Below are 27,890 nucleotides of genomic sequence, written 5' to 3' on the forward strand. Positions count from 1 at the left end.
TGGCCAGGCAGTCACAGTGTTTCACCGCCCTGAGACACTGGCATGGCAATTCTATTTTCTGCTAGGATAACAACTCTTAAGGCCTAGAACTGGCCAGAGTCAATCCTCTTTGATTCCCTTATGGCCTGAGGTTGCCACATGCAGGCAAGAGGTAGAAGAGGTCTGGTCTTTCGTTTCTGACTGCTCTTTCTGGCTAAAAAAAGTGAGGGACCCCAACTTTATTTATGATGATGACTCTGGATGCCTGCTGTTTCTGCTGTGGCAAAAAGGACTAGGAATAAAGGGATGAAGCAGTCTGTGCCCAGGAGCAAGTTCACTGTTCAGCTAGCCACTTCTTATTCAGCTGAGCTATTCTCCCCTCAGACTAAGGTGAGGGATGCTTCTCTTGCATTTCTACAGCTGTCTTTGCCACTACAGACTTTCAGCTCCGTCAACAACTAAAGGAGATGTGGCTTGACACTAAGATACAAAGTGACAGATGATCACTGCATAAAAGAAGTGAAATAAACAGCTGGTGAGGAAGATATTAGAACATAGGCCTTGGATTTCTGACCAGAGAAATGATAGGATCTTGGCCAAGATTAGAAACTGCTCAGAGGTCAATAAAATGAAGAGCCAGGATGCCCAGTATTTCACAAGGGACAATATCCAGGAAGAGAGGCAGTAAAAATATTGATACTCTCAAAGTCTGAGAAATAAACAACGGGATAAATATGGCCTTATCATATGACCCATGACTGGACTATGGCAATAAGAGGATACAATTCATTTTTTTAAAATACAGATTAGATAAAGGAAGAGGAGAACTCTATTTCCACATGGAACTCTAGCAACCACAGCAGGGAAAAGCATGGTAGAAAATGTGTAGATAAGGATCAATGGAGGGAGAAACAGACAAAATATTATAAGCATGAGTATGTTGCAACTATGCCAGAAGGGAAAAAAAATGATAAATTCCAGAAAGAGATACTAAAGTTGGCATAACACTAAGAATACAATAATGAAGGACATTCAATTAACTGATCATCTATCTTCTAGAGAATTTTTTTCTGCTAAAAAATAGCAACTGATACATTATTGGCTTCTCTTACTAATTTCATCCTTTAGGGGGTGATGAAAGTAATAAGAGCACTGTTATTCTGGGCATGATTTTTACAAATAAAGAAGAACTGGTTAACAAAACAGAAATAACCAAAACTTTGGAAGGAAAGTACCATTTCTGAGTTTACGACAAATATAGGAAAGAACATTTAGCATCCCATGGCCTAAAATTCTATAGCAAAAGTGAATGAAAGAAGAATGAGATTCTCATGAAATTCTAATGACATAAATACAAATGACTCCAATAAGAAAGAAAATAAGGGCCTTTCTAAACAGATTAGTGGCTGTGAAGAAACTCATTAACCAACCAAATTTTAAAGTTATGTAATGAAGAGGGAAACAAAGGAAGATAGCTAAGGATAATTTTTTTTTAAGTCTGATAACATCAGTAATGCTAAGTCTAAGAAAGAGATGAGGGCATAAAGCAACACAAAGGACAAGTGCTTTAAAGATCTGGTGACAAGACAAAAAAGGATAGTAGTTCTGATTGAGGTAGATGGGACCATGATAACAAATTAGAGAAAGAATGTAGAACTACTCAAAAGTTATTTTATTTCTCTTTTCTCTACCATGGAGAATGATTTTCTGATAGTGAAATGCAAGATGAAAATGTTTAAAAGGCAACTAAAAACCAAAATGAAAGAGATTACCATAGCAGCTAGTTCTCTTTTCAAAAAAGGTTAAGTTACCATCCCTGGACAAACTATATTGCATGGTACCAATGGAACCAGCAAATATGTTTTGATTGATAAGTATCTCAAATGGTCATCTATATTAGATCAGGCTGGCTCCGTCTTGTTTCATTTCATCCCTTGCCATCTCTTCCCAAGCTCCTCTGCAACTCAGACTAGATCATACTAGGTTCAGATAGAATAGCTGTGTCAATCTACTCAAATCTGACCTCATGTACTTATTTGTGTGATCGTAAGCAAGTCACTTAACCTCTGTTTGTCTTGTTTCTCTATCTGTAAAACAGGGAACAGTCCTACTTCCCAGGGTAGGTGTGAAGGTCAAATAAGATAATAATTGTAAAGTGCTTACTTAACACTGTCCCTGGCACATAGTAAGCATTATATAAATGTTACACAGAGCTAAGTCTCTAACAGAGAACCACAAAGTTGTAATGGTAATTTAAATGGGAAGATCTTTCCCATTCATTAATAGGCCCATGTGACCCATGGAAGTCTGAATAACATGCAAAGCAGGCTGCTGGCTAGAGTGAGACAACTTGTTTGTGATTTTAAGGAAACCTGCTTGTGATTTCACAGAGTTTGTGGGAAGCCTAATAGAGGAAGGGCTTGGGGATGGTGTTGACCGCTGTATTATTATGATTGTGTATAGATTACCATGGATTTGGATTTCTGGTATCTTAATAAATGTTTTGGTTCTGTCTTCCATGTGAAGAGTTTGTTATATTTTGGGATTCAGAATTACACCAGGATATTCCTGGCTGCAATAGGCACTGTGAATATTGCATTGACACTAAATCAATGACTGGATGAAAGAACAAATGAGATGCTTATCAGATTTTCAGATGACATAAAACTGAAATAGGCGTAAAACCTCCTGACAAGCTAGAACAATGGATTTCATCTAGTGGGATTAAATTTAAAAGGAATACATTATAAAGTCCTACATCTGGGTTAAGAAGAATGAATTGTACAAGTATAGGATGAGTGCAGTACGGCTAGACAACACACCATGTAAGGGGAAAACGTCTAAGAATTTGGAGCCATGAAAACTCAATTTGAGTCAACAATGTGATAACCAAAAACACTAATGTAATCTTAAATCATATTAACTTAAATACAGAATCCACAGCAAGGAAGATGACAAGTCTGTCATGCTTAATTCTACCTTGTTCGCCAGGTTTTACAAAGAATATTAGCAAACTAAACCCAAGAAGAAAGCAGCAATGTTCAATAGAAAAAAGAAGATTGAAGTAGGACAAGATAACCACATACAAGACTTTAAAGTGCTGTTATGTGGAAGAGGGAATAGACCTCTAAGAGAACTAGCAACAATAGGTGGAACTTCTAGATAACTGGACTTTGTCTAGATATAGGAAAAAAAACCTTCTAAACTGAAATAGAATCCCTTCTAAGGAGGGGAGATCTTAAAAAAAATTTTTTTGTTTACAGATAGACAACCATTTTTCCAGAATATTATAGAATGGATTCCTGCTTAGGTATAGGATAATTTAAAAGTCATTCTTCAAATTATGGATTTACAAAAGATGCAAATAAAATGAGGTTTTACGTGAGGTTTAAGGGAGGGAAGACCATGAATAACAAAGAAAGATCAAGGAAAAGCTCCATGGAAGACGTAGCATTTGAGTTAGGACTTTAAAAGATAGGTCAGAGTATAAAATGAGAAGTGGACAGGGATGGACAAAGAAAAGCATTCCAAACATAAAGAACAGCATAAGCTGAGAAGGGATATTTCAGAGCAACATGCATCAGACATTATGATGGAATTCCTATTAACTTACAAATCAGACATCGTCATCATCTTCATCATCATCATCTTAGCAGCTAATGCTTATATAGTTTCTACTATATGTCAGTCACTGTGCTAAGTGTTTTACAACTATTATATCTCTTTAGATCCTTACAATAACTCTGGGAAGTAGGTGCTTTTATTATTCCCATTTTATAGAAGACGAAACAGAAGCAAATGCAGGTAAACTGAGTTGCTCTGATTCACACAGCTAGTAAGAGTCTGGGGCTGTACTTAAACTTAGGCTTTCCTAACTCCAGGCCCAACATTCAACCCATTTGCCACATAGCTTGGCCCAAAAACCCTCAGATGGCCTCTGAAGTTTCTTTCAACTTTGTGGATAGAACTGTAACCTTCAAAATCATAGGCATTATTAACACTTATTGGTTGACTGTAGATCTTCTCTAAGAAGTAGAATGCTAGGGGCAGAGCCAAGATGGTGTAGTAGAAGGATGGACCTGCTCTAGCTCTACCCTCCTAGCCCACAAAATACTTGTAAAAAATGACTCTAAACAAATTCTAGAGCAGCAGAAGCCACAAAGTGACAGAGTGAAGGAGATTTTTAGCCCAAGACAGCTTGGAAGGCCAACAGGAAAGATCTATCGCACCAAGCTCAGAGTAGAGTGCAACCCAGCTTTGGCAGCATGGCAGGACTTGACAGGCTTCAAGGTGCAAAATCACAGGCAGCAGCTGCAGGTCGCACATTTCTCAACCCACAAATGCCAAAGATGGCTTCAAAGGTCAATAAGAAAGCTCTTTCACCTGTGTAAGAAGGGAGCCTGGTCTGGCCTTAGGCCCAGGCCCAAGATGGCAGCAGCCACTGCAGCAGCAGCATCCACTTTTGGAGCCCTCAACCTAAGGACCCTGGGGGAATAGAGCTGCTGATCTGCATCTCAGTCCTGAGTGTCAGTCCTGGGGTGCACAGGAGCACTGGCATGGTGGAGCTGGTGGAGGCTCTAGAAAGGGAATCCTACTTGCAGTTCCAGGGCAGAAAAGCTTGTGGTTGCTCCCAGACCAGAGTGCAGGCCAGGAGAGGAGTAAACTCCTTTCCCTTAATTGTGCCACCATGGAGGAACTGAGAACTTACAGGTCCCTAGAGTATACACTCCAGTTGACAAAAGACTCAAAAGTCAAGTAACTGGCTAGGAAAATGCCAAAAAAGGGGGAAAAAAATAAGACTATAGAAGGCTACTTTCTTGGTGAACAGGTATTTTCTTCCATCCTTTTGGACGAGGAAGAACAAAGCATACCATCAGAGGAAGACATCAAAGCCAAGGCTTCTACATCCAAAATCTCCAAAAAAAAATATACAGTGGCCTCAGGCCATGGAAGAGCTCAAAAAGGATTTTGAAAATCAAGTAAGAGAGGTGGAGGAAAAACTGGGAAGAGAAATGAGGGAAATGCAAGAAAATCATGAAAAGTGAGTCAACAGCTTGCTAAAGGGGACCCAAAAAAATTCTGAAGAAAATAACACCTTTAAAAATAGACTAACCCAAATGGCAAAAGAGGTCCAAAAAGTCAATGAGGAGAAGAACGCTTTAAAAAAGAAGAATGGGACAAATGAAAAAGGAGGTTCAAAAGCTCACTGAAGAAAACAGTTCTTTAAAAATCAGAATGGAGCAGATGGAAGGTAATGACTTTATGAGAAACCAAGAAACTACAAAACAAAACCAAAAGAATGAAAAAATAGAAGGCAATGTGAACTATCTCACTGGAAAAATAACTGACCTGGAAAATAGATCCAGGAGAGATAATTTAAAAATTAAGGGACTACCTGAACACCATGATCAAAAAAAAAAAAAGGAACCTAGACATCATTTTCCAAAAAATTATCCCTGATATTCTAGAACCAGAGAGTAAAACAGAAATGGAAAGAATTCACTGATCACCTCCTGAAAAAGATACCAAAAGGAAAACTTCTAGGAATATTGTAGCCAAATTTCAGAGTTCCCAGGTCAAAGAGAAGATGTTACAAGCAGACAGAAACAATTCAAGTATTGTAGAACAATCAGGATAACACAGGATTTAGCAGCTTCTACACTAAGAGACTGAAGGGTTTGGAATATGACATTCCAGAAGTCAAAGGACCTAGGATTAAAACCAAGAATCACCTACCCAGCAAAACTGAGTATAATACTTCAGGGGAAAAAACAAAATTTCAATGAAATAGAGGACTTCCAAGCATTCTTGTTGAAAAGTCCAGCACTAAAGAGAAAATCTGACTTTCAAATACAAGAATCAACAGAAACATGAAAAGGTAAACAGGAAAGGTTCCTTAAGGAACTTATTAAAGTTGAACTGTTTACATTCCTACATGAAAAGATGTTATTTGTAATTCATGAGACCTTTTCAGTATTAAGGTAGTTAGAGGAAATATATATATATGTAGGTGGGCATGGGTATGTACGTATGTGTATATCATGTATGTGTGTGTGTACATGGATGTATGTGTATATGTATATACACATATATACATGTGCATGTGTATACACACACATACATAGACAGAGGGCACAGAGTGAGCTGAATATGAAGGGAGAATACCTAAAAAAAAAATAAATTTTACCGCTGAATGGAATGTACTAGGAGTAACAGAAAGGGAGAGGTAGAATGTAGCAAATCATCTCACATGAAAGAGCTTTTACAATGGAGGGGAAGAGGGGGGAGATGAAGAGAAATAACTGACCCTTACTCTCATGGGAGTTGGCTTAAAGAGGGAATAATACACATTCAATTGGATATGGAAATCTATTTTACCCTGCAGGAAGGCAAGGAGGAAGGGAGTAGGAGGGGGAAGATAATAGAAGGGACAGCAAATTGAGGAAAGAGATAATCAGAAGCAAATACTATCATGGGAGGACAGGTCAAGGGAGAGAATGGAATAAACGGAGGGCAGGACAGGACAGAAGGAGATGTGGTTAGTCTTTTACAACATAACTATTGTGGAAGTGCTTTGCACTGTTACACATGTATGATCTATATTGAATTGCTTGTTTTCTCAACGAGGGTGGGTGGGAAGGGAGGGGGAGAATATGGAACTCAAAGCATTAAGAATGAATGTTAAAAATTGTTTTAGCATGCAACTGGAAATTAAGCTATACAGTCAATGGAGTATAGTAATCTATTCTGCCCTACAGGAACAAAGAGGGGAAGGGGAATGGAAGAAGGGTGGATAATAGAAGGGAGGACAGACTGGAGGAAGGGGTGGATGGGGTGATGCTGTCCTGGGGTGGGGGTTGGGAAGAGATGGGGAGAAAAATTTTGAATTCACATTCTGTGGAAGTGAATGTTAACAACTGAAAATAAATAAGTTATATATTAAAAAAATTTTTTTTTAATTTTTAAAAAAAGAGTAGAACACTTTGGCCAAATGTGGCAGCAATGTACTACAAACTGAACTATAGTCGGGATACTCTAGAGGCAAAATCAATTAGGAGACTTGTAATAACTTAAGAAAGAGGTGACAAGGGCCTTAACTAAAGTTGTAGTTATGAGTAGTAGTAACTTGTTAGTAATAAATAAAGTACTTGCTATCATATTTGTGATGAACACTAAAAAGTTAGGTTTCCACAAAATATTGCAGTTTCAAGATGGTATAAGATAACAAGCACTACTGACTACTAACAAGCTGTCAGGGGAAGAAGTTAGCCTAACTGCAAAGTTCCTGATAAAGGGGGTCAGGCTCAAAACTAACCTAAACCAGCTGGGGTCAGTGACCCAGAGAAAGCTTTTCTTCATTGCACTTGTTTGATGAATTCATAGAATACTATCTGACACCCCAGAGGCAGAGATAGCTGCCATTCGTGAGCACAGAATGCATGATGAGGGAGGGGGAACATATGGGAATATGTCAAGGGCAACATGGGAGGAGTGGTTCAGGGAGACTGTAACCACAAGAGGTTCAAAACAATCCAGGCTCTGGAAGGAGGGGCTACAACAGACTAATAGTATAAAGCTTACTCTCACTTCTTTATCAGTGCATTTCTCTCATCATAGGGAATGCGCCTGCTTCTTTGCACAGACTGTAACAAAAGATTCTTCTTTCACTCTGGACTTTAGTGCTGTTATCTGGTCGAGTGTGAGTTTTAGTTTAGATGCGGAGGAGAATTCGGAAGGGGCTCTATTTATAACTACTTGGTGCATTGACTGGATACTGAAAGACACCCCCAGGGCCTACTTGAAGAAGAACACAGGGAAGAGTGCTCCCGCTAAGACTGAGCTGTCTTGGCCTTCTTTTCCTACTGCCCCAGGTGGTAAGGGTCCCAAGAGACCACTGTTTGCTGAACGGAGTGAACCAACTAAGAGAAGTCCACAGCAGCCAGGAGACTTTTAGAGGAAAATGCTAGGATGAGGGGGTGAAGGGGGCGCCAGGGTTCAAAAAGAAGGATGCCAGGCAAGATGAAGCACCTCCAGAAATTTCCCAAAAAAGACCACTGGGGAAGGAAATGTTAGCACATTGGAGTAATGCATCTACCCCTGGATAAGGATTGTGAATAGCCAAAAGAACAGATTCTTAGATCTGTATTACTCTGTCTATAAATATTGTGTTGATGTTTCTGTGTGAATGAAAGTCTGTGTCTATGTTTTACCTGACACCTTGTAAGATTGTAAATGCAGTCAGTCATGCAGCCGAGAGTGGACTGTCCTTGGGATGCCACATTATCTATCTTGTTCAACCCTCCCAAATCAGTTTCAGAGGAGTGGATGGACAGAGAGAGAGAAAGGGAAAGAAAAATTATTTTACTGTTTAGCTTATATGGTTGGCAATAGCAAGTAGAAGTAGAATGCAAGAGAAGAGTCAGATCAAAAGTAGAAAGAAATAAGATATATGCAGTTTTAAAGGGGCTTTAATCAAAGTCCACCGGAGGGAAAGGCAAGAGGGTATAAGTAAGTAGAAAAGGAGAAGAGCATGAGTACTATGTGAATGGAAGACCTGAAAGAAGGGGAAAAAAAGGAGGTAGGGAATTTCTTTTTTTTTTTCCTCAGACCAAAGAAAGGCAGACTAACCAGAATTTAACCATTTTCTTCTGCCTCACCCAAATGAGAAATTTTTTTGTAACAGAACACAACCGAAAGGTAATTGAATTCATTCTGGTCATATTTGGAAATGTGTAAAGGTGAAATGTTTAATTTAATGTTTAAGATAGGTTAGAATTTATTAAACTCTGCCAGAAGTTAGTGGAAGATTAGCAAGTGGAAAAAAAAAATCTCAAGCAGGCAGCCTAGAAGAAGTGCTGAGAGTTTTGAATTCAAGTTTAATTAGAACTCAAAGCTAAAGTTTGTTATTTTTGTTCAAATTAAATCAATGCATCTGATATCAGACAATGTGTAAACACACACACAAAAAATGTGTAAAGTGGCCAAAAATAAAAAGGAGTTTTTCTATCTTGAAAAAGTGATCACTTTAGGATAAGGAAAAAGGGCTTTCTGCAGAGGGCCTTGGAGCGGAAGAATTGTGGCTTTCTTGGTATGTAAATTGTTAGACATTTAATTCACTCTAGCTTTTAAGGTTTGGGGAAAGTAGGATAAAATTGTTAGGCATTTTATAAGAGAATGAAGGTAGTCTGAGTAAAGGTTAGGAAAGAGAGAAATAAAAGCTTGAACGAACATATGGAAGGCAGAAAAGAAAAAGGAATGGCATAAAAAAAATACAGGGGTGTGGAGGGAAGAGCAACAGCTTTCAGCCACTCCTTCCGCCATATTATTTCAGAAGATTTTGGTATGTTGATAGAGTACAGAGGAAATGAAGCTTTGTAGCCTGATTGGAAAACTGATAGACAAAGTTATAGAAAATTTTATTAAATTTAAAAATAGATACAGACTGGGGTAAAAATACTGATTACTGTGATTTGTAATTATTACTATTCAATTAATTATTAAGTTCCCAAGGTCCCTGCTTGGAGGAGAAGTCGAGCCCACCCTGTTAACATGGGTTCAAAATTGTTAAGATTTCTTTTACCTGGGCTAAAGACAATAGTTAGAATATTAACAAAGCACATTTTAATATAATTTTTAACTTTTTAAGAAAGGAGAAAGGTTATTTAGATTGAACTTAAATATATATATAAAATTAAAATGCATATATATGCACTTTATATATATGCATTTTAATTTTATACATATACACATATCATTATTGTTATTTGACATTTATGATTGTAAGGTGCTTAACATAAGAACTGCAGTATAAGGTAATTGTTCCATACCTGGTAACTTTGAAATGGGTTCTAAATGCCAAAAGTAATAAGATAATTTCTGGAAATGCATTTGACATGTATTTCTCAACTGGACTGTATGATCACTTGAAACTGTTATAATTTGTTATAAACAAGCAGGGATAATGCTACTGATGTTTGTTATGATGGTAAATTTTCCATCTGAAATCTGGGCTATTGTGAAAATGTGTAAGCAGTGGATTAAAAGTTATAGTTTAGTCTCTGTGCAAGGTGATTTGGAGATGCATTCACCTAAATGGATAATGATATGTTTCAAGTTTTAAGTATATAATAATGTATAGGATATTTCTAAATTGTGTGATTTGGTAAGCAATTAAGAAGCTGTTAAGTAAGGGGAAGTTCTTATGAATTCTGTGTAAAAGTTGCTATGCTGTAAATTTTCTATCAAGAAAATGAGAATCCTTGAAAAAAAAAAAAAATATATATATATATATATATATATATATACACAGTGATTTTTAAGCCTGTTTCATCTAAGGATATATTTGTGTATGTTAAATCTGGAGATTTATGCTCTACTACATTAATTCTGCAATAACTAGGAATTAAAGTGGTTTTAATGAATTCCAGTGTTTAAAGCTTTAGTTTTGCTTTGAGAGAAGTTTTAGTTAAAATTGTTTTGCTCTCATTTATGAAATTTGTGGAAGTGTTCACTAAATTATTTAAGGTTACTATCGTAATGCTAATCCCTAAAAATTAATTGATTACTGTGTATGGAAAGGAGCAAACTGAGTGAAAACTTTATTTGTGTATACACACACACACACACACACACACACAGACACACACACACACAAACACAGACACACAGACACACACAAACACATTTATATAGGGGAAAATCTGAGTTTGCTATAAAGTTAGTAATAAAAAAAATTTTTTCTTTTAAGAAATCACTGCTACCACATATGATACTGAGGAGTTCTCTTCTAGGGAAAAAGAAACTGTATTTTGGATATCAAGTTTAAATTCTTTCTCCAAAATGATGTGAAAAGAGTAAGAAAGTAAAATAATATAATATCACTTTTCTCTTGAATTTTCTCTTGAATAATTAATCTTTAACATTTTCTTATATTCACTAAATATTACAACCCACATTTTTATTCAGATTCAGAGTGTCTCAAACTATTAGGATTCTATTTATCTTGAAAAATATGGGTGCGGAGCCAAGATGGCAGAGTGAGAGCAACAACTCACCCAAGCTCTTAGACAAACTCCTTCAGATACCTCTAAAAAGAGAATCTGACCAAATTCTGGAGGTAGAGAATCCAATAGGAGACAGACTGTGGCAGATGCAAAGCCCAGGACAGACTGGAAGGTCCACAGGAAGGATCTGTTCCATGGGGGTGAGTCCACAGTGCACAGTGCAGTGTGTCCAGTGCAGTGGATTGGGAGGGCCCCAGGGAAACCTGAGACAGCAGCAGCAGGCAGAACCAGTGGAGCAGCAGCCCAAGGTGAGAGACCAGCAGAGTCAAGCGAGTGACAACCACTGAGCACCAGATATCAGCCACAGCAGCTTCTGAGACTTTCAGCCCACAGATTAAACATCTGTAAGTCACCTATTTGAACTTCCGGGAGCCAGGATGACAGAGTGATCAGTAAATGCTCTTTCCTCCTGTCTTGATGACCTTGAAAGAACCATAAAATATTTCCCCAGAAAAATCCCGGATCAGTGGGAACAGCAGAGGGGGCAAATAGTCTCATAACACCTGAGGCTAGGAAAATAGCTAAGGGGGAATTCCTCCTACTGTGACGAAGGTGAACCAGAAGGAGAGGGGCCCCAAGGCAGTGGAAACTCACACTAGGATCTAGGCATGCCTCAGCACTCCAGGGGAAACGGGAAGACAATAGGGCAGCTGGCATCACCATCCCCTGAGCTTGCCTTTGCCTCAGTTCAACTGAGGAGATCTCCCATGATCAGACCACTTCTCCCTGACATTTAACAAGCTAAGCCCAGGGCAGATCGGGGAAACACAAAAACAAAAAGATGAAAAGACACTTGCTCTTAGCTTTTTCACACAAGTCAGCTCAACACCAAGTTCTGCAGCTTCTAACTGAAAGAATGAGAAGCCACAACACAATCACCATCACAACCAAGAAAAAGCAAAACAAGCACAAAAAAACCATAGAATCTTTCTGTAGGGACAAGCACCAAAACACAAATACCAAAGAGGTCAGTAGTGAGACTGTACTTCCATCTGAAACTTCAAAAAGGACTATGAACTGCTTGCAAGCACAAACAGCTCTCCTGGAACAGCTAAAGAAGGAAATAGAAGAAAAACTGGCCAATGATTTTAAAAGTATAAAAAAAGAATTCACTGATGAGAATATCTCTTTAAAAAGGAAAATTGAACAAATGGAAAAGAAAGTACAAAAACTAACTGGAGAAAATAATTCCTTAAAAGGAACAATTGGACAAATGGAAAAGGAAGCACAAAACCTAACTGGGAAAATTGGACAAATGGGAAAGGAAGTACGAAAATTAACTGGAGAAAATAACTCCTTAAAAGGAAAAATTGGACAAATGGAAAAGGAGATGCAAAAGTTAACTAAAGAAAATTTGATAAAAATTAGAATTGGGCAAGTAGAAACTAATGACTCTATAAGAGAGCAAGAATCAGTCAAACAAAATCTAAAGAACGAAAAGATAGAAGAAAATGTAAAATATCTAATTGGAAAAACAACTGACCTGGAAAACAGATCCAGGAGAGAAAATTGAAGAATTATCACCCTGCTAGAAAGCCACGATGAAAAAAAAAGAGTCTGGACAATATCTTCCAGGAAATTATCAAGGAAAACTGCCCAGAAGTGCCAGATCCAAAGGGCATAGTCATCGAAAGACTCCACTGCTCACCTCCCAAAAGGAATCCTAAACTCAAAGCCCCAAGAAATATGATTGCCAAATTCCAGAACTATCAAGTAAAGGAGAAAATGCTACAGGTAGCCAGAAAGAAACCATTCAAATATCAAGGAGCTACAGTCAGGATCACACAGGGCCTTGCAGCTTCTACATTAAAAGATCGAAGGAACTGGAATCCAATATTCTGTAAGGCAAAGTAGATGGGGCTACAACCAAGGATCAACTACCCAGCAAAGTTTAGCATAACATTTCAAGCAAGGAGATAGTCATTCAACGAAGTAAGGGATTTCCAGACCTTCTTGATACAAATGCCAGAACTTAATAGAAAATTTGATCTTCAAATGCAGGTCTCAAGAGAGGTAAACAGTGGGGGAAAAAAAACAAAACTTGTTACTCAATTTGGGCAAACTGTTTACCTCCCTGTAAGGGAAGATGATACCTGTTAATCTCGAAAATTGTACATCTATTATGAAATATAAAAGGGATATAGATAGAGGGAACAAGTATAAAGTAAATGATGTCATGTTAAAAATATGATTTAAGCATGCGAAGGGATTGGAACAGGAGGTGTGGAAAGGAGGAAGCAGAAAATGGTAAATTACATCAAAGGAAGAAGTACAAAATTATAGTGGAGGGAAAGAGGGGAGGGAGATGAGCATTGTTTGAGAGGTACTCTTTTCTGATTTGGTTCAAGGAAGGAACAATAAACTTAAATATATAATTCTAACTAGCTCTACAGGCAGTAGGAGGGGAGGGGGAAGAAAGGAGAGGTGAAGCTAAAAGGGAGGGAAGAAGCAGTAAGGGTAAAGGGGAGTAAAAGGGAGGGGGGCTAAAAGAAGGAAGGGAAGGCTGCAGGAGGTGTTGGTGAAAAGTAAAAACTATTGAGGAGGGGAAGGGAGATGGGAGGGCTAAAAGCACAAATGGTGGGAAAGAGGATGGAGGGAAATACACAGATTGTAAACATAACTGTGAATGTGAATGGAATGAACTCTCCCATAAAATGGAGATGGACAGCAGAATGGATTAAAAGCCATAATCCAACAATATGTTGTTTACAAGAAACACATTTGAAATGGGGGGATGCACACAGGGTAAAGGTCAAAGGTTGGACAGAATATATTGCTTCAGCTGATGTAAGAAAAGCAAGAGTGGCAATCCTAATCCCAGACAAAGCAAAAGCAGAAATAGATCTAATCAAAAGAGATAAGGGAGGAAACTATATCCTGCTAAAAGGCACCATAGACAATGAAGCAATATCATTACTAAACATGTATGCTCCAAGTGATATAGCATCCAAATTCTTAGAGCAGAAGTTGGGGGAGTTGAAGGAAGAAATTGACAGCAAAACTATACTAGTGGGGGACCTCAACCTCCCCCTCTCTGAACTTGATAAATCTAACTCCAAAATAAACAAGAAAGAGGTTAGGAGGTAAATAAAACTCTGGATAAGGTAGATATGATAGATCTCTGGAGAAAACTGAATGGGAATAGAAAGGAATATACCTTTTTCTCAGCTACACATGGCACATACAAAAATTGACTATGTACTAGGACATAAAAACCTCACAATGCAGTGCAGAAAAGGCAGAGATAATCAATGCATCCTCAGATCATAATTCAATAAAAATTATATGTAATAAGAGGCCATGGAAAGATAAACCAAAAATCAATTGGCAACTAAATAATCTAATCCTAAAGAAGGAGTGGGTTAAAGAAGAAACCATAGAAACAATCAACAACTTCATTCAAGAGAATGGCAATAATGAGACAACCTAGTAAATCTTATGGGATACTGCAAAAGCAGTTCGTAGGGAAAGTTTTATATCTTTGAATGCCTACATAAATAAAATAGAGAAAGAGGAGATCAATGATTTGGGCATGAAGCTGAAAAAGCTAGAAAAAGAACAAATTGAAAATCCCCAAGTAAATACCAAATTAGAAATACAGAAAACCAAAGGAGAGATTAATAAAATTGAAATTAAGAAAACTATTGAATTAATAAATAAAACCAATAGTTGGTTTTATGAAAAAACTAATAAAATTGATAAACCTTTGGTCAATTTGATTAAAAAAAAGAAAGGAGAAAATCAAATTACTAATATTAAAAATGAAAGGGGTGAACTCACTTCCAATGATGAGGAAATTAAAACAATAATTAGAAATTTCTTGGCCCAACTTTATGCCCACAAATTCGACAATCTAAACGAGATGGACGAGTATTTTAAAAAATACAAATTGCCCAGATTAACAGAAGAGGAAGCTGAATACTTAAACAACCCCATCTCAGAAAAAGAAATTGAACAAGCCATCAATGAACTCCCTAGGAAAAAATCTCCAGGGCCAGATGGATTCACAAGTGAATTCTATCAAACATTTAAAGAACAGTTAATTCCAGTACTATACAGACTATTTTTGAAAAATGGGGAAGAAGGAGACTTCCAAATTCTTTCTATGATACAAATATGGTTTTGATACCTAAACACAGAAGAGATAAAACACAGAAAGAAAATTATAGACCAATTTCTCTAATGAATATAGATACAAAAATTTTAAATAAGGTTTTAGCAAAACGAATACAGCATCTCATCACAAGAATACTACATTACGATTAAGTACGATTCATACCAGGAATGCAGGGCTGGTTCAATATCAGGAAAACTATTAGCATTATCGATCATATCAACAACAAAACTAACAAAATCACGTGATTATCTCAATAGATGCAGAAAAAGCTTTCGACAAAATACAACACCCATTCCTATTAAAAACACTGGAGAACATAGGAATAAAGAGAGCTTTCCATAAAATAATAAGCAGTATCTACCTAAAACCTTCAGCAAGCATTATATGCAATGAGGATAAGCTAGATGCATTCCCAACAAGATCAGGGGTGAAACAAGGATGTCCATTATCACCACTATTATTCAATATAGTACTAGAAATGTTAGTTGTAGCAATTAGACAAGATAAAGAAATTGAAGGAATAAGAATAGGCAAAGAAGAAACTAAGTTATCACTCTTTGCAGATGATATGATGTTATACTTAGAGAATCCCAGAGACTCAAGTAAAAAACTACTTGAAATAATAAACAACTTTGGCAAAGTTGCAGGTTACAAAATAAACCCGCACAAATCTTCTGCATTCCTATATATTAGCAACAAAGTCCAACAGCAAGAGATAGAAAGAGAAATCCCATTTAAAGTTAGGGTAGACACTATAAAATACTTGGGAGTTTACCTGCCAAAACAAACCCAGGGACTATATGAACACAATTACAAGACACTTTTTGCACAAATAAAGTCAGATTTAAGTTAAGTGGAAAAACATCAATTGCTCATGGGTAGGCCGAGCTAATATAATAAAAATGACAATTCTACCTAAATTAATTTACTTATTTAGTGCCATACCAATTAAACTATCAGATAATTATTTTCTAGAGCTGGATAAAATAATATCAAAATTCATCTGGAAGAACAAAAGGTCTAGAATATCAAAGGGACTAATGAAAAGAAATGCTAGGGAAGGTGGCCTAGCGCTACCAGACCTCAAACTGTACTATAAAGCAGCAATTATCAAAACCACTTGGTATTGACTAAGAAACAGAAGGGTAGACAAGTGGAATAGACTTGGCACTCAAGACACAGTAGGCAAGGAATATAGCAACCTCCTGTTTGATAAACCCAAGGACCTTCACTTCTGGGATAAGAACTCACTGTTCCACAAAAATTGCTGGGAAAACTGGATAACAGTGTGGTGGAAACTAGACATAGACCCATGCCTGATACCCTACACAAGAATAAAGTCCAAATGGGTACATGATCTAGGTATAAAGACTGATACCATGGACAAACTGGAGGAGCAAGGAATAGTGTATTTATCAGATTTATGGAGAAGGGAAGAATTTTTTACTAAAGAAGAAATAGAAAGCATTATGAAATGCAAGATGGATAATTTTGATTACATTAAACTGAAAAGTTTTTGCACAACCAAACCCAATGCAACCAAAATTCGGAGGGATGTAGTAAATTGGGAAAGAATTTTTACAGCTAATCTTGGGGATAAAGTCCTCATTTCTAGAATATATAGAGAATTGACTCAAATGTATAACTATACACGTCATTCCCCAATTGATAAATGGTCAAAGGATATGAACAGGCAATTTTCAGAGGAAGATATTAAAGATATCTATAATCATGAAAAAATGCTCTAAATCATCTTTGATTAGAGAGATGCAAATCAACACTCTGAGGTACCACATCACACCTATAAGATTGGCAAACATGACAGAACAAGAAAATGATAAATGTTGGAGAGGATGTGGGACAGTTGAAACACTAATTCATTGTTGGTGGAGCTGTGAGCTCATCCAACCATTCTGGAGAGCAATTTAGAACTATGCCCAAAGGGCTACATATCCTCTGACCCAGCAATAACACTTCTAGGACTGTATCCCCAAGAGATCATAAAAATGGGAAAGGGTCCCACATGTACAAAAATATTTATAGCAGCACTCTTTGTAGTGGCCAAAAACTGGAAATCAAGGGGATGCCCATCAATTGGGGAATGGCTGAATAAATTATGGTATATGAATGTAATGGAATACTATTGAAAAATAAGAAATGATGAACAAGAAGACTTCAGAGTGGCCTGGAAAGGCTTATATGACCTGATGCTGAGTGAAAGGAGCAGAACCAGGAGAACTTTGTGCACAGCAACGAGTGCAGTGTGTGAGAGTTTTGGTAGACTTGGATCTTCATAGCAATGCAAGGACATTAAAAAAAAAAATTCCCAATGGTCTTCTAAGGCAAAATGCCTTCCACGTTCAGAGAAAGAACTATGGAATTCAATTACAGAATGTAGCAGATCGTGTGTGTGTGTGTGTGTGTGTGTGTGTGTGTGTGTGTGTGTGTGTGTGTGTGTGTTTATTATGTTTTGGTTTGTTATATGATTTCTCCCATTTATTTTGGTTCTTCTACACAGCATGACTGTAATGAAAATGTATTCAATAGGAACGTAGGTGTAGAACTGTATGTCATCTTGGGGAGGTAGGGAGGTGGTGGGAAGTAGGTAGGGGGAAAAAAATCTAAGTTTTAGAGCATTAAAAATAAATAAAATGAATATATTAAAAAATATTGAAATAAAGCAAGTCACATAAAAAAATATTTGTGATTTAGTAAAAATCTAAAATTATCTATTTGTATTCTTATCCATCAGTCCTGTTTTAGCAACATCAGTAAAGATACAATTTTTCAGGAACATTTTCCCTTCTTACCAACTACTAGCCTCTCTGATTCAGGGAGATCGGAGAATTGTCTTTTGAATTCTTCATTTCTATATTTGTAGGTAGAACTTGAAATCTGAAAACAGTAAAAAGGTTAAATTAATTTCAGCTTAATACATTTAATTACTATTAATGATTCATAAAATATTAACTTCACATTATAAGAAAAACCAAGACAAGACTCTATAAATATGAGTAATTAGTCACACAATCCTTACTCTGTTACAGGAAGACCTGGAATCAAATGCTACCTCTGAGGCTTACCACTTTGGTAACCTTGTTCAAGTTAATGGTAACCTACATGGGCCTCAGTTTCTTTAGCTTTAAAATGAGATTAGACTAGATGGCCTCAAAAGTCCCTTCCAGATCTAAACCTATGGTTTTTCTGAGCTTATTATCATATGATCCAATATATTTCTAATCCTCTTAAATGACAATCTGATTACTCTAAATACTGAAAGAAAAACTCAAAATACTGGTTAAATTCTGAATTTAAATAATGATACTCATATTGGAAAGAGAGGGGAATTAAGAGCAGAACCAGGAGAACAATTTATAGGAGGGCTGCAATACTGTAAAGGGAAATAATTTGGAAATACTTAGAAACATATGTACTTTATGCATGAGAGGAATACCATGAGATGTAGGCTTTCAGACACAACTAACGTGTGACTTTGTTTTGCCTGACTATACTTACTTAATAAATAAGGAAGACTTTTTTTTGATGTGGGGAATATGACAATTTAAGAAAGAGTAATAGTGAGGTCAAAAAACAAAGAAAAGAAAGAGAAGAATGTCAATTAAACTAAAGCGAGTGCAATAATCAAGGAAGGCAGAAGGATATTCAAAAGGGGATACCTGCAGACTGGGTAATATCAGTATTCTGATATTAAATGTGATATATACTTTCATAAAAAAAACAAGCTGTAAAATATAACAGCGATTCAGTTTCATACACACAATTGTCTTTTTTTGTCCTGTATATATAAAGATCTTCATTGTTAATGATGTTTGTAAAGTTGCAAAATACTTTTTAAAAGGGGAAAACATTTCTTAAAAGAAAGATAGGACACTTTAGAGTATCCAAAACTCCAGATAAAGTGGAACTTGGTAATTAAAATTTAAGGACTTTGGCTCTGGCCTGATTATTCTCAAAGATTAGAAGGATGACAGAAAGTTGGGAGAAATTTTTATGGACGGTTTCTCAGATAAAGGTTTCATGTCTCAAATATATAAAGAACTTTTTCAAAGTTATAAGAACAGAAGTCACTCACCAAATGATAAATGGACAAAGGACACAAACAGGCAACTTTTTGATGAAGAAATCAAAACCATAGATAGTTGTATGAAAAAATGCTCTAAATCATTATTGATTAGAAAAATTAAAAACAACTTTAAGATACCATCTTACAGCTATCATATGTAAATTAAAACAACTCTGAGATATCATCTTACAGCTATCAGATTACAGCTATCAAAATGACAGAATGGGAAAGAGACAAATGCTAGATGGGGATATGGAAAAATTGGAACATTGATTCACTATTGGTGGAACTGTGAACTGATCCAACCATTCTGGAGGGCAATGTGGAATTATGCCCAAAGAATTATAAAACTCTATGTACCACTATTAGGTCTGTTTCCCAAGGTGATGAGGAAAAAAGGAAAAGAACCTATATGTTCTAAAATATTTACAGCAGCTCTCTTCGTAGTAGTTAAGAATTGCCAATTGAGGGGAAGCCTCTCTAGTGGGAAATGGCTAAACAAGTTGTGGTAAATGATTTTGATCTAATACTACTAATACTAATAAGAAATGATGAGCTGGTTGGCTTTAGAAAAACATGGAAAAACCTGTATGAAATAATGAAGAGGGAAATAAGCAAAACCACAAGAACGCTGTACACAGCAACAATACTCTTCTAAGAATAACTCTGAATGACTAATCATTTTCAGTATTGTAAATACTCAAATCAACTACAAAGGACCTATGAAGGAAGATGCCATCCACACCCAGAGAAAGAACTGATAAACAGACGTATGTATAACACGGATTTTCATACACACACATTTGTATCTAATGGTGGCCTTCTCTAGGGTGGGTATGAGAGGGAGTAAAAAAAAGTATACAGCAGAGACAAAAGAAAATTTCAAAGGAAGCACAGAAAAGCAGAGTAGTTTTGGAAATTATATGTAGTATTTATTACATAGTTTTTCAAATAAAAGTAAATCAGATGAAATGAATATTCATGTTCTTTATACTGAATCCTTGTTATATGTTGTGTTGTGTACAAGGAAATGTTCTTTTATAGGGGGAATATTCTAAATGAATAAAAAAATTTTTAAATAATATAAAAAAAGTTCTTATGGAAAGATTTCCCCTCTTCAGATCAAGTATCAAGTTTAAGTTTTGTGATGTGGTCACCTCTAGTCTCAAAGCTACCAAATGTCCGCAGAAACACACTTACTGAAACCCCAATGGCTATCTTTATATTTATGTCCTATTCTAGCATCATTCCCATATACAGGAAGATCTAGTCACTCCATTTCTCTGCTTCATTCACTCCCTATTACTTACAGAATACAATCCCAAATTCTCAGTGTGATATTCAAGGTCATCCATATCTACTATCACCTGATCTTTCCAGTCATATTTCGAAACATTCCCCATTAACTCATTACCCCAACAAAACTGAATCTTCTAGGTATGCCCTATATTGTTTCTTACATTTTCTTCTCTTCATTCACCATTCATACCCATTCAAGGGCATTCATGTATGCCCTTTCCCTTTTCTCTACATAAAAAAAAAAAAATTTACCCACCAAGACCTAGCTCAAATGCTACCTTCTCCTTGAAACTTTTCCCTCATTCCTTAATCAAAAATGATCTTTTCTAGCTCAGGCTTCACAAAGATTTGTAAACTTTTCTTATATACATCCCAAGTTCTAGGTTGTATATTTATTGTCTTGTTTGTGTCGTGGCCAAAACAGCCAAATCACTCATGGGGTCCATGAAGAGAGGCACAGTGTCTAGAATGATGAGGACCATCATACTCTACCCTGATGAAACCACATCACATCTGAAGCACATTCAGTGCTCAGAACAGCCTTTTGGTCCTGCTAATGATGAGTAATGACATGGAAGGATTTACTCAGAATTCACCAATTTCCTGAGGTCTTGCTCCTGACACTAAGCTTATAAAGGCTTAAATGAAGGAGAAGAAGGTACCAAGAGGCCACAAGAGAACAGCAGGGCTGCAGGGAGAGGCCATGTTCAGGGCAGATTTGTTTGCTTGAGATGGAGATCAATAAGGCACAGTGGACACAGAAAAATAAAGTGTGAGCAGAGGACAGCTAAATAACAAGTAAGCAAAAAAAAAAAAAATAGCAGGCTATGAGGTGAAACACACACCCCCAAGACATAGTCCTTTCCTTTTTCTCCCTATGAAGCAGAGAGGAGGGAAAATGTCTACTTACTGGTAGATCTTTCACTTACTACTTCAAAGCTGAGCAGCAAGCTACATTGGAAGCGTTGTTCTTTTCCTAAATATTCACTTTGGCTGATCAAATAGAGAAGGAGAATGAATGAACAAGCATTTATTCAGTGTTTACTTAATATATTTCAAGTGTCAGGCATCTGGCTAAGCACTGGTTCCTGCCCTGAAGGAGCTTATATTCCACCAAGGAGATAACATTTATAGGAGAATGGGAGTGAGGAGGTAAATTTCAGTTTGGAAAGTTATAGGAATAGACAGTGGAGCCATAAGGGAGTAGAATGGCACAGTCTTTCCAGAAGCAATGACAATCCATGCACTTTAGGAGGTACTGAACCCAATCTACCTTCTACTACCTGGGCCCACAAGGAACAGGGCTATCCACAGGCTGACCTACTAGATAATGCAGGGAAAAACATTTTGAATGTTATTACTATTATAAGATTTTTTTTTAATGCTCTGTTGGCAGAGTTGTGAACTGATCCAACCATTCTATAGAACAATATGGAACTATGCCCAAAGGGGCAATCAAACTGCATAACCGTTTGATCTATCCCAAAGAGATCATTAAAAAGGGAAAATGACCTACATGTACAAAAATATTTATAGTAGGTCCTTCTGTGGTGGCAAAATATTAGAAATTGAAAGGATGTCCATCAATTGGAGAATGACTAAACAAGTTTTGGAATATAAATGTAATGAAATGCTATTGTGCTATAACAAATGATGAGCAGGCAGATTTCAGAAAAACCTAGTCTTAAAAACTGATTCAAAGTGTAACGAGCAAAACCAGTAGAACATTGTACACAGTAACAGCAACACTGTGCTACGATTAAATATGAATGACTTCGCTCTTCTCAGCAATACAATGATCCAAGATAATTCCAAAGGACTCATGATGAAAAATGCTATCCATATCCAAAAAACAAAAAGAACTGGTAGAGTACGAGTGCAGATCAAAGCATACTATTTTCACTTTACTTTTTTCCTGGTTTTTTCCTTTTGGTCTGTTTCTTCCTTCACAACACCACTAATATGGAAATGTTTTAAATGACCACACATATATAACCTATATCAAATTGCTTATTGTTTCAGGAGGAGGGAAAGAAATAAATTTGGAACTCAAACTTTTTTTAAATGAATGTTAAAAATTGTCTTTACATGTAATTGGATATACTAGATCAAATATACTACATCAATATACTAGATCAAAATATACTAGATCAAAACAGCAGCCAAAAACCTCAAGTGTACAAGTTAAAAAGAGATAAGAAGAGAACCCTGAAAAAATCAGTTGTTATTGTGATTTTATTGAGCTTTATGGTCTTATTTTTTTTGTGTGTTCAGATTATATTATTTTACTAGGCGTTCATTCTCTTTTTGAATTGGCTGAAATCTTCATCAAGTTCACAACAAAAAATTATTTGCATGTTAAAAAATTTCCACCAAAAACGGCTAAAATAACAAGCCTTTAATTCCTGAAGGAATAAATCTTAATTATTTTGAAACTTTACTTATTCCTCAACTATGCTTATAAGGCATTATCATTAAGTTTTTTTTAAGATTTTCAATAAGATGAAAATTAAACTATGGGTTAAATGACTCATTTGAGGAAAATGTGGTATATACTGTGCGATCAGGTTTTAACCTAGAAAAAACTATTCATTTCCCCTTTTCTTCCTATATTATCTATAAGAAAAAATGTCCTTCCCAATATACCTTCATTAACGACCCTTTGTCATGAAACAACTTTAGAATGAATATACTTTTTTCTTAAGAGATTATTTAATATGGAAGGCTTAATTAACATAGTTTTACAGTCGCAACCAGCTTTACTCTCAAGAAATGAATTATGACCTAAGAACAAAATCCCTGATAAAACTTACAGGCACAGACATCTTACCCTAAATAAACAAACTATTTAATTGAAAACAGGTTGGGTGAAAGCAGCTCAAGGTCATTAAAAAAAAAAGTTTCACTATTCACGTTATTGCTATGGAACCCTGTCTCTAATATTGCTATCTGTGTACACTCATGTTTAGCAGCATTTCTACTAAGTCTATTTTTATCTATAAACAGTAGATAACTGTACAAAGTTCAGTCAGTGGTTAGTCTTTTCCTTACAGAAAGCAGAAAAGCCTTGCTATATATTTCCACTAATGATATGCAAGTAGAAATATTTCTTTATATATGAAGCTTAGCCACCTACAGTTATGGATATATGCCAACTGGACTAAAGATCTCCAGAAAAGAGGAAAAAGAAGCTAGGGGGAAAAGATAATTAAATTAAAAGGTTTGGAACACAAACTACCAACAACAAATATATCTTTTTTGTATGTTTTACTCACCCAACTGTAGGTTTCTTAGTTCAGTGGACTGCCTTACATATCTCAGCATTCTGGGAGATAAGTGAGATCCAATAAATCCCTGTCTGATTAACTAACAAGATGGAATAAGGTCCTTGTGTCTTAATTTTCTTTTTTTGTGTGGTTTTATCGTATTTTATTATAAACATTTACAGATTACCATCACTCCCTAAAATGTCTCTTGTAACAAAGCAAAACAATTAAGTAAAAATTATAATACAGCAATTTCTGAAAGTACATGCAACATTCCAAATCTGTAGCACCACCTCTACTTCTCTATTATTTTTATTTATCCATTTTTCTCCCTCTCACCTTGGGAAAAAAAATTGAAACAAATTCCTTGTAACAAACACATAATCAAGCAAAACAAATTTTTCTTTGGCTACATTAAAAAAACTTTTTTACGTGTGTGTGTGTGTGTGTGTGTGCCTCATTCTGCACCCTAAATCAATCACCTCTCTCTCTCTCAAGAATAGCATATTTCATCATTGGTCCTGGGGAATCATGAATGGTCATTGTGTTGATCACAGCTCTTACACGTTTGTTTTTATAATGTTGTTACCACACAAAATTTCTTGGTTTTGTTCACTTCACTTTACATCAGTACATATAGGTCTCCATTTTTTGGAAACCATCTATTTCCTCATTTCTAATAGCATAACAGTATTCAATCATATTCAAATACCGCATTTCATTCAACCATTAATTAACTGATGAGCATTTCCTTAGTTTCCAGTTTTCTGTCACCACAAAAAAGAGCGGCTATCAATATTCTGGGCACAAAAGATGTTCTTCTCTTCCTTTGATCCTTTTTGAGTATAGGGCACTTAGGGTTAGTAGTGGTATGATAACTGGGTCAAAAGGCATATTGTTATTCTTGTTCAGTCCAATTCTATGTGACTTCATTGACTTTGTCCAAGAGATTTTCTTGGCCAAGTTACTGAATTAGTTTGCCATTGCCTTCCTCCAGCATGTCCCCATTTTATAGATGAGGAACTGAGGCAAACAGGAGTTAAGTGATTTGTCCAAGGTCACACAGCTAGCAAGGGCCTGAGGTTGGATTTGAACTCAGACCTTCCCAACTTCAGCCCCAGAACTCCATTCATTGCACCACCTAGCTGCCTTCAGGTACCAAAGGGCATGTACTATTCAGTAACACTTTGTGTACAATTCCAAATTGCTTTCAAGAAAGCTAACTACCAGGAGAGGAGCCAAGATGGCAGAGTAGAAAGATACACATATGCTAGCTCCTAACCCACAGCCCATAAAATACCTGTAAAGAAGAACTCCCAACAAATTCTGGAGGAGGAGAAGCCACAGAACAACAGAGTGGAGGAGATTTCTGTTCCAGAGAGACCTGAAAAACCGACGCGAAAGGTCCGTCATACGCCGGACCCAGAGCAGAGCCCAGCCCTGCCTTGGCAGCGCAGCAGATCTGAGCAGGCTTCAGGGACAGAATCTCCAGCAGCCACGCAGGTCCCTCCACCTACAGGCACCAAAGGTCAGTGAGAGGGTCTTTTCAGCTCACCGAGAGGGGAGCAGGGGTGTCTCCATAAACCAGGCCTCCTCAGGAGGCAGCAGCGGAGGCAGCAGCAGACAAGGGCTCCCAAAGCAGGCAGGAGCTCGGATCCATTGTACAAGATCTCCCCATAAACCCCCTGAGGGAACTGAGCCCCGTGAGGCAGCCCTGCCCCCACCTGAGCATCTGAACTTAATCTCACACTGAATAGCAGCCCCACCCCCACCAAAAGCCCTGAGGCTGGGAAACAGCATTTGAATCTCAGACCCCAAGCTCTGGCTGGGCAAATCTGGAGGCGAGGTGGGTGTGGAGAGGAAACTCAGAAGTCAAGTAACTGGCTGGGAAAATGCCCAGAAAAGGGGGGAAAAAAATAAGACGACAGAAGGTTACTTACCTGGTGAACAGATATCTCCTCCCATCCTTTTGGATGAGGAAGAACAATGCTTACCATCAGGGAAAGACACAGAAATCAAGACTTCTGTATCCCAAACATCCAAAATAAATATTCAATGGGTTCAGGCCATGGAAGAGCTTAAAAAGGATTTTGAAAATCAAGTAAGAGAGGTGGAGGAAAAATTGGGAAGAGAAATGAGAGAGATGCAAGAAAAGCAGGTCAACACCTTGCTAAAGGAGACCCAAAAAAATGCTGAAGAAAATAACACCTTGAAAAACAGGCTAACTCAACTGGCAAAAGAGGTTCAAAAAGCCAATGAGGAGAAGAATGCTTTCAAAAGCAGAATTAGTCAAATGGAAAAGGAGGTTCAAAAGCTCACTGAAGAAAATAGTTCTTTCAAAATTAGAATGGAACAGATGGAGGCTAATGACTTTATGAGAAACCAAGAAATCACAAAACAAAACCAAAAGAATGAGAAAATGGAAGATAATGTGAAATATCTCATTGGAAAAACAACTGACCTGGAAAATAGATCCAGGAGAGACAATTTAAAAATTATGGCACTACCTGAAAGCCATGATCAAAAAAACAGCCTAGACATCATCTTTCATGAAATTATCAAGGAAAACTGCCCTGATATTCTAGAACCAGAGGGTAAAATTAGTATTCAAGGAATCCACCGATCACCTCCTGAAAGAGATCCAAAAAGAGAAACTCCTAGGAACAATGTGGCCAAATTCCAGACTTCCCAGGTCAAGGAGAAAATACTGCAAGCAGCTAGAAAGAAACAATTCAAATATTGTGGAAATACAATCAAGATAACACAAGATCTAGCAGCTTCTACATTAAGGGATCGAAGGGCGTGGAATAGGATATTCCAGAAGTCAAAGGAACTAGGACTAAAACCAAGAATCACCTACCCAGCAAAACTGAGTATAATACTTCAGGGGAAAAATTGGTCTTTCAATGAAATAGAGGACTTTCAAGCATTCTTGATGAAAAGACCAGAGCTGAAAAGAAAATTTGACTTTCAAACACAAGAATGAAGAGAAGCATGAAAAGGTAAACAGCAAAGAGAAATCATAAGGGACTTACTAAAGTTGAACTGTTTACATTCCTACATGGAAACACAATATTTGTAACTCTTGAATCTTTTCAGTATCTGTGTAGTGGGTGGGATTACACACACACATACACACACACAGAGACAAAGAGCACAGAGTGAATGGAATAGGATGGGATCATATCTTAAAAAAAATGAAATTAAGTGGTGAGAGAAATATATTGGGAGGAGAAAGGGAGAAATGGAATGGGGCAAATTATCTCTCATAAAAGAGGCAGGCAAAAGACTTTTTAGTGGAGGGAAAAAGAGGGGAGGTGAGAGAAAAACATGAAGTTTACTCTCATCACATTCCACTAAAGGAAGGAATAAAATGCACACTCATTTTGGTATGAAAACCTATCTTACAATACAGGAAAGTGGGGGAGAAGGAGATAAGCAGGGTGGGGGGAGATGATGGAAGGGAGGGCAATGGGAGGAGGGAGCAATTTGAAGTCAACACTCTTGGGGAGGGACAGGATCAAAAGAGAGAATAGAAGCAAGGTGGGGCAGGATAGGATGGAGGGAAATATAGTTAGTCTTACACAACATGACTACTATGGAAGTCATTTGCAAAACTACACAGATATGGCCTATATTGAATTGCTTGCCTTCCCAAAGGGAATGGGTGGGGAGGAAGGGATGAAGAGAAGTTGGAACTCAAAGTTTTAGAAACAACTGTCAAGTACTGTTCTTGCTGCTATGAAATAAGAAATACAGGCAATGGGGTACAGAAAGTTATTTGGCCCTACAGGACAAAAGAGAAGATGGGGACAAGGGAAGGGAGGGATGATAGAAGAGAGGACAGATTGGTGATCAGGGCAATCAGAATGCTCGTTGTTTTGGGGAGGGGAGAGGGGACAAATGGAGAGAAAATTTGGAACCCAAAGTTTTCTGAAAATGAATGTTAAAAGTTAAATAAATAAATTTAAAAAAAAAAAAAGAAATCTCCAGCTTCCTTCAAGGGTCAGCTCAAGTGCTACTTTCCCGCAGCAGGCCTTTTTTGATTGCCACTGTTATTGGTGCCTCCATTTTGTACTGAA

At 37.0% G+C, this 27,890-nt stretch overlaps 1 protein-coding gene across 4 annotated transcripts in view; it reads right to left on the bottom strand.

Annotated features, from left to right (window-relative positions):
• Positions 1–27,890, bottom strand: part of GRAMD1C (GRAM domain containing 1C) — a 145,122-nt gene that overhangs the window by 64,872 nt on the left and 52,360 nt on the right. For all 4 annotated transcript variants that reach the window (XM_072613960.1, XM_072613959.1, XM_072613958.1 and 1 more), the window contains one exon: positions 17,970–18,054. In XM_072613960.1, coding sequence (XP_072470061.1) covers positions 17,970–18,054 — 85 coding nt within the window. The remainder of the gene's footprint in view (positions 1–17,969; positions 18,055–27,890) is intronic.

Source organism: Notamacropus eugenii, chromosome 5, assembly GCF_028372415.1.
Source record: "Notamacropus eugenii isolate mMacEug1 chromosome 5, mMacEug1.pri_v2, whole genome shotgun sequence".
Lineage (NCBI taxonomy): Eukaryota > Metazoa > Chordata > Mammalia > Diprotodontia > Macropodidae > Notamacropus > Notamacropus eugenii.